Below are 8322 nucleotides of genomic sequence, written 5' to 3'. Positions count from 1 at the left end.
CTCAACGAATTTTTGCCTGGCAAATGTTGCGATGGCTGCGAAGCCTTCACTGGCGAATTTTCGCAGGTTAGTGAATCTGCTCCACTATGGTTATAATTGCCGGGGTTATACTTATAATGGCTGGGGTTATACAGTACTTATAATGGTTATAATGGCTGAGGCTATTCATTTCTGGGTGCACACTCATCGGATTTCCTTTTCCCAGATATCTGTAAATACAAGCATTTGCAAAATCCAGAGATTGGCCGTAGGATATGTCGAAAATGGCAGCATATTAAAATGTGCTCTTTGATATATTTATACACTCGTGTCTGCTGCATTTTTATTTGGCGTACTGCTCCTTTTGCTGTCAGAAACTACATCTGCAGAATAAATAGGTGTCGACTTGCAGTGACAGGAATGACAGATTAAACAAGTTTTTTGCCCTAATGTAATGTCATTCTGCTACTTTACTTCCCTTTTTCTTATAATAGCTTTCTCCTGTTGTTGTTGCAGCATGGCACTTATTGAAGTTTCCTTATTTCCAAGTAAAATGCCTAAAATATTGAGTTTGCAATAAGGCATGCATGTTTTATGTGCTGTGTATTTCAGTGCGTCGTCTTGGTTTTAAAGCTTAGTTTTCTAGGTTGACAAATCCATTTTTCATCGTAAACTTGGCATGTTTGTTATTTTGTGTTTCCTACAACTGCAAACCAGTTATTACTGTGGTTGGAATAAGCTATAATATTAATAGTGTATGTAAATTATAGCAGGTAGTACTCCTAAACTTCTTAAAACATAAAATACAGTATGCCTGTTTCTCTTTTTCAAATATTCGTAGCAAAATATGGTCAGGGCAGATTGAGCTGCTTAGCAAAGTAATGTTCTATAAAGATATTAGACAAATAATTACAATAGTGAAGCAAAGAATAAAAGAAAGACCAATTTAGGTTGCATTTTGTAAAGTTATTGTGTGTAGTATGCACACAAGGGAAGGGGGACTTTTATAAAGACTAATTTAAAATAATTATAGGTATAGGATCCGTTAACCAAAAACCCGTTATTCAGAAATCTCCACATTACAGGAAGGTCATCTCCCATGAACTCCATTTTAATCAAATAATTCAATATTTTAAATACTATTTGGTTTTTCTCTGTGATGATAAAACAGGGCCTTGTACTTATTTTATTCTAAGATAGAATTTATGTTTTTTTGGAGGCAAACCAGTCCTGTTGGGTTTAATTAATGTTTTAATGATTTTTTAGCAGATTCAATTCAGTGAGAAAAATGTATCTCATGAATCTCTTCTCATGGACAAGATTCAGAAAAAACTATTCTCCAAATTCACTTCCAATTTTTTCCCATAGACTTCAATAAAGTTTCCATGTGATAAATCATGAGATAAGTTTTTCTGAATTGAATTGCATCTCAGATTGAATCTTGTCCATGTCTTTTAACACGATAAACCCTTCCTCACTGAATTGAATCTGGCCCAAAGTATGGAACCCCTTATATATAATATTTCTATGCTATTGATTTATTCAAACTGTATGACAATTTATATACATTTCTGTCCCCCTATCCCCCTTTCTGGCCTATAACTGGAAATATCATCTGGTTGTCTGGGTCACTGACCTTGCAAACCCACATAAGCACACACTTTGGCACAAATCCTGCATTTTGAGAGATAGGATTTCTGGTGGTTTTAAAAGAGTTAGCTCTTATACATCTTCTAATCTAGACAAAAGGAGCCCCCCCCCAAAAGGCTGTATTCGACCTGTCAGTCTTAAACTGGCCATACACAGGCCGATAAAAGCTGCAGACAGACCGAGTCATGTGTGGGACCATTCGATGGGCCTCCCCAATCGATATCTTTCCTGAAAGTCAGCCAGATGTCGATCGGGCAGTGTAAAAAATCCCGTCAGATCACGGCCGTATCTGTTTGTTGATGTGGTCCCACAATCTGACCGCCGTATTGCCTGTAGGGCCCACGATCGGATCAGCCCATTATCGCCCACCTCAATGTGGGCATATAAGGGAGAGATCCGCTAGTTTGGCGACATCACCAAACAAGCGGATCTCCCTGTGTATGGCCATCTTAAGACAGACTCCTGACTTCTACATGAGGAGAGAATGAAGAGAGACAGATGCTAATAGGAGGAGAGTGAAGAGTAACTTCATTTTTTTAGAAACTGGTCAGAATTTTTAATCATATTTACAGTATGATGAAGCGTATATTCATTTTTTATTTACACACATAAGTGCCTTTTGCACCTAGCGTAAATGAAACCATTGCAGTCTTTGTTGATTATGAACAAAAATAGCTATTCAGTCCCCCTCAAGCATAGGAAGCTCCTCTGGGTTAAATGTAGCAAATGCCCATTGATGAGGAACAGGAAACCTATTTGAATTCGTACTAGAAAATGAAGATTAAAAATGCCATGCAATGTCAGCCCAAAAACTATTGCTCAGGGGCATGGGAGTAATGGGAAATAGAATCAATAAATATAAATGATTTCTTTCATTGTGGATATTCACTCCATATCCCATCTCCAGCATCTCCTGGACAAGCATTATAAATAGGTACTTGTTTAACTAGAATTATTTTAAACAACTGAACAATTTTATTTTTCAGTCGGACAAGCTGTTAGGAATGGATCAATTTGACGTGGATTTTTATCAGTCAGATTACATTATAGATGATACCACACCAGGATTCTATGAAATGGGAACACATGATGAAAACAGTAGGTTAGTATTGGCTAGCAAACCTTCTACAAAGTATATTGTTTTTTAAACTTTCTTATGCATGAATGTGTGATTTTGCAATGATACTGACATGGCTAAAGGTGGCCATACACGGGCCGATAAAAGCTGCCGACAGACCGTGTCGGCAGCTTATTGGCCGGTGTATGGGGCCCCCCGACGGGCTTCACCGATCGAGATCTGGCCGAAAGTCGGCCAGATCTCGATCGGATGGGACAGAAAATCCCGTCGGAGAGCTCCTGGAAAAAACACAGAATACCACAAATTATAAAAAATTAAAAACAATTACAAAATTTTTTTGAATATCACTCTCTACATCACACTAACGGGGTTATTTATCAAATGTTGAATTTTAGAGCTTTGTGAGTTTTTTTATACCTCAAATGAACTCACAACTCAAATGGTTTATAATTTAAGAAAAAACTCAAATGTAAAAAACTCAAATTAGTGTAGTTGGGGTGAACAACTCGAATACACAAAACAGGAAAAAAAAGCTAGAATTGCTCGAATTGATCGAGTTTTCAGTCGAATCCCACTGGAAAAAACGTAAACGTCATGAAGACTATTAACATCTTCAAATGGTTCAAGGAACCTCTGCCATTTACATCTACATGACCTGGACAGGTTACATCGTTACATAGTTTAATCAGGTTGAAAAAAGACAAAGTCCATCAAGTTTTAGATGGTGTATTTTGGATTCGAGTTATTTCCAGCTGCGGGGCATAATACATCTCAAAAACAATCAACAATCAATTTTTGACTATAAAATACCTTCGGGAACTCAATTTTTTGATGGAAAACACAACTCGGCCTTTGATAAATAACCCCATAAAAGTTAATTTAAAGGTCAACCCCTTTTAGCATTCTACCCACCAGCTGGAGTTTTTTTAATACATCCTCCCAATAGGGCCCTATTGTGATTTGACTGTTGGCTTGGGATAAGTGACCCGGTATAATTATTCTTTTATTTATATAGCACCATGCTGTTAACCACCACTTTGTGAAGATTGTTGATAAATAACTTTAATCCCTGTCCCAGTAGAGTTTACCTGTGTGGTCCCTTACAAATCTCTTCTAATCCTCTCTTCATTATCACATTCCCACTACAGCACACTAGGATCGGCTTCATCAGGAGACAATTATCCTGGCTTAAATGTCTTATAATATTTTATGACCTGCAACAAATATGAGATTAATGCATAAAGATTAAAGAATAGAGACATTATTGAGCTGCCTGCTGAGATAACCCATGCCAGTTTTAATTCTGCAGCAGATAGTATTATGTCTGGGTAAATTACATATGCTTGGCTAAATGTAAATCATGGGCTAAATGAAGCAGATGGGCTTTGAACTCCTTGGGAACAACCAATTTCTACTTAGTTTGGCAGGTGAAATCCATTACTATTTACTGTATAAACCATCTATAATGCACATCATCAAAGTCATATTGAATTACAATCAAACAAAGCAAAGGTGCAGGGACACAGCAGTACACTTTAACGGGGTTATTTAGAAAAGGTTGAATTTTAGAGCTTTTTAAACTTTTTTAGACCTCAAATGAACTCGAATGGTTTCTAATTTAAAAAAAAAAAAAACTTGATTGTAAAAAACTCTAATCAGTGTAATCGGGGTGAAAAACATGAATACTCAAATTGATCAAGCTTTTGGCAGAAAAAAACTTGAATCCAAACCCACTGAAAAAAATGAAACCCACTGAAAAATAACTCGAACATCATGAAGGCTACAAACATCTTCAAATGGTTCAAGGGACATCTGCCATTGACTTCTACAGGACCTCCACAGGTTTTAGATGGTGTATTTTTGGATTCAAACTATTTCAAGCTTTGGGGTATAATAAATCCCGGAAAATCCAAGTTTTTAATTAAAAAAAACAAATTTTTTTACCTGAAAATTCAAGTTTTGACTGAAAAACTCGAAATTTTAGTGGAAAAAAAACTTGAACTTTGATAAATAACCTTTAACTGTGTCTGGCATATATATAAATGTCATGACTTCCTTTCATATCCTGTACAGTGGATCCCTAGCCCCATTTTTAGTGAATGAGTGCTGGCCTCAACACCACTTATATAGTAGGGATCAGTGGCTAAACAAGTGGATTGTAAACAGGAGTACCTTCCCCAAAACTATGTTCAATTAATTAATTATCTAGTGGCTCTGTATCCCTCCTATTCCATTTTGCATAACCACTTATTTTTATTGCATTTGCTGTAAATAAATACTGGCCTCAATATTCTATGATCCTTCACCCTTTATTTGAGTGGGTCAAAGCTGGGATACAGACCTCCTGAGTTCTGGGGTTAAGGTCCTTAATGTGTCTCAAATCTGCAAAGGAAAACTATAAACAAAGGTGGGGGCAAAAATATAATATGGCTAAAAGGAGAACTAAAGCTTAACTAAAAAACTGGGGTGATTTCTCAGTCAGCTACAGGCTCTTTGCTAGGGATGGGCTGCACCTCGATGATGGTGCAGCTGTTTTGGGGGAGAAGATGGCTAGACGGTTGAAGGAGATTTAAGGTAGGCGTGGGGGGAGGGTTCAGTAAAAGATTCAGTGGATACAGGCTAGATGAGAGAGTGGGCAAAGGAAGGGAAAATTAGTTTAGGAGATTTGGTTGGGGGTACTGTTAAGGATAGGGAGGACCACATGTCATTTGTTCAATATGGTACCAGTATTAAATGTATGTTTGCAAATGCAAGAAGTCTGACTGGTAAAATGGGAGAGCTGGAGGTGCTGGTAATGGAAGGAAAATATGATGTGATTGGTGTGGCCGAAACATGGCTGAATGAGTCGCATGACTGGGCAGTTAATAGCAGTGGCTATACTTTGTTTCGGGGCAGAGGCGATAGAAAAGGAGGAGGGGTATGTCTGTTTGTTAGACAGGATTTAAAAGCTCATATAAAGGAGGAGATTATGTTAGAAAATAAGGGGGCAGAAGTCTTATGGGTGGAGTTCTTCACCAATTGTAAAGAGTCCAGCAGATTAATTGTAGGAGTATGCTATAGATTCCCTAATGTAAGTGAGGAGGAGGAGGCAAAGCTCCTGATGCAAATAGAAAAGGCTGCTAGTTTGGGAAAATTAATGATAATGGGGAATTTTAATTACCCAGATATTGACTGGAGCAACAGTCCTGCCAGATCAGTTAATGGGAAAAAGTTTATAAACTTGTTGCATGAGAAATTTTATGGCACAAGTTGTTGAGAAGCCAACCAGAAAAAATGCTATTCTGGATCTAGTGATCTCAAATGACCCAGAACTTATAGCAAATGTGCAAGTCATTGAACCCCTGGGTAATAGTGACCATAATGTTATATCATTTAATGTCTGGTGCAAAAAACAAATATATACTGGGGCCACAAAAACCATGAATTTTAGAAAAGGTAATTTTAGTGCCTTGAGGGCTGCCCTACAGAGCATTGAATAGGGCATTAAGTTTTCAGATAAAAACACAGAAAAGAAATGGTTGTCATTTAAAATGATATTAAATCATTACTGTTCTCAATTTATTCCCTTAAGGAGTAAATGTAAAAGCTCTAAGAATCAACCTATTTATATTATTAATATAGAAGTAAAGAAGTTAATTGGAAAGAAGAGAAAGGCATTTAAAAACTACAAGTCTGTTGGGGCAGAAGCTGCATTTAATGAATATAAATATTATAAATTAGCAATCCGGAAAGCAAAGAAAGGAAATAAAGAGTGCATTGCTGTGGAGGCTAAGACTAATCCCAAAAAGTTTTTTAAATATATTAATAGTAAAAAGACACAGGTTGAGAGTGTTGCTCCATTAAATAATGGAACCAGTATGGTTGTAACAAATTCAGAAAAGGCAAATGTGCTAAATCAGTTCTTTTCTTCAGTGTATACAATAGAGGAGTCTGAGTTCCCAAGCTCAATTCATAGCTGCACTGATGATTTAGCTCAATCTAGTCAGTGGCTGACTCAGGATATGATCCATGAAGCTTAAATAAAAATTAATGTAAACAAGGCTCCAGGGCCTGATGGCATACATCCCCGGGTTCTAGGAGAGCTTAGTTCAGTTTTAGACCAGCCCCTATTTCTGATTTTCTCAGATTCACTTTCATCTGGTATAGTACCTATGGATTGGAGAAAAGCTAATGTCATTCCAATATTTAAAAAGGGATTACAGTCTCAGCCTGGCAATTATAGGCCAGTAAATCTATGGTGGGCAAATTATTTGAAGGCTTGTTAAGGGATCATGACATTATGAGCAGCAATCAGCATGGCTTTATGAAGGATAGGTCATGTCAGACTAATTTAATTGCTTTTTATGATGGGGGAAGTAAGATACTCGACAGTGGGGGGGGGCAGTAGATGTGATCTATTTGGATTTTGCCAAGCGTTTGATACCGTGCCCCACAAACGACTGCTTTCTAAACTAAGGTCTGTTAGGCTTAATGAAGTCGTTTGCACATGGATGTACCCTCGGGTACAGAGGGTGGTTGTTAATGGTACATTCTCTACCTGGAGTAAGGTTCTTAGTGGTGTCCCTCAGGGCTCGGTATTGGGTCTACTTTTATTTAACTTGTTTATTAATGACTATGGGGAGGGTATTGTAATTAATGTATTCGTGTTTGCACAAAACTATCCAGCCCAATTAATTCCATCCAGGATGTGGCATCCTTGCAACACGATCTTGACAAACTGGCAATCTGGGCAGCTAAGTGGGAAATGAGATTCAATGTTGATAAATGTAAAGTCATGCACCTGGGATGTAAAAATATCCAAGCCACTTATACCCTTAATGGGACTGCACTAGGCAAATCCATTATGGAAAAGGACATTGGAGTCCTTGTAGATGATAAACTTGGCTGTAGCAAGCAATGCCAGTCAGCAATATCAAGGGCAAATAAGGTCTTGAGCTGTATTAAAAGAGGCATTGATTCACGGCAGGAAGCAGTCATTCTTTCACTTTATAGAGCACTGGTAAGGCCCCATCTAGAATATGCTGTACAGTTTTGGTCTCCATCACTCAAACAGGACATTATTGTATTAGAGAAGGTCCAGAGAAGGGCAACTAAGCTGGTAAAAGGTATGGAAAATCTTAGCTATGAGGAAAGACTGGCCAAATTGGGGATGTAGAAAGGGTCATATAATAATCTCTCTAATGCTTTATTTACCAGTAGGTCTTTCCAGCTGACACAAGGTCACCCATTCCGATTAGAAGAAAAGAGGTTCCGCCTAATTATTTGTAAGGGGTTTTTTACAGTGAGAGATGTGAAGATGTGGAATTCTCTTCCTGAATCAGTGGTACAGGCTGATACATTAGATAGCTTTAAGAAGGGGTCGGATGGCTTTTTAGCAAGTGAGGGAATACAGAGTTATGGAAGATAGTTCATAGTACAAGTTGATCCAGGGACTAGTCCGATTGCCATTTTGGAGTCAGGAAGGAATTTTTCCCCCTTTGAGGCAAATTGGAGAGGCTTCAGATGGTTTTTTTTTTTTGCCTTCCTCTGGATCAACTGGCAGTTAAAAAAAAAAAAAAAGTCAAAAGGTTGAATTTGATGGACGTGTGTCTTTTTAAAACCTAACTTACTATGTT

The 8322-nt window shown here is 37.7% G+C and overlaps 1 protein-coding gene across 4 annotated transcripts in view; it reads left to right on the top strand.

Moving 5' to 3' along the window:
* Positions 1-8322, top strand: part of yipf7.L (Yip1 domain family member 7 L homeolog) — a 42495-nt gene that overhangs the window by 11194 nt on the left and 22979 nt on the right. For 3 of the 4 annotated variants that reach the window (XM_041588684.1, XM_018229542.2, XM_041588688.1), the window contains exon 2: positions 2616-2731. The exons of the other annotated variant lie outside the window; for it this stretch is intronic. In XM_041588684.1, the coding sequence (XP_041444618.1) occupies positions 2616-2731 (116 nt within the window). The remainder of the gene's footprint in view (positions 1-2615; positions 2732-8322) is intronic. 4 annotated transcript variants of the gene reach the window in all.

Source organism: Xenopus laevis, chromosome 1L, assembly GCF_017654675.1.
Source record: "Xenopus laevis strain J_2021 chromosome 1L, Xenopus_laevis_v10.1, whole genome shotgun sequence".
NCBI classification, from domain to species: domain Eukaryota; kingdom Metazoa; phylum Chordata; class Amphibia; order Anura; family Pipidae; genus Xenopus; species Xenopus laevis.
Note: the sequence above shows the minus strand (reverse complement) of the source record. Positions and strands in the feature narration are given on the sequence as shown.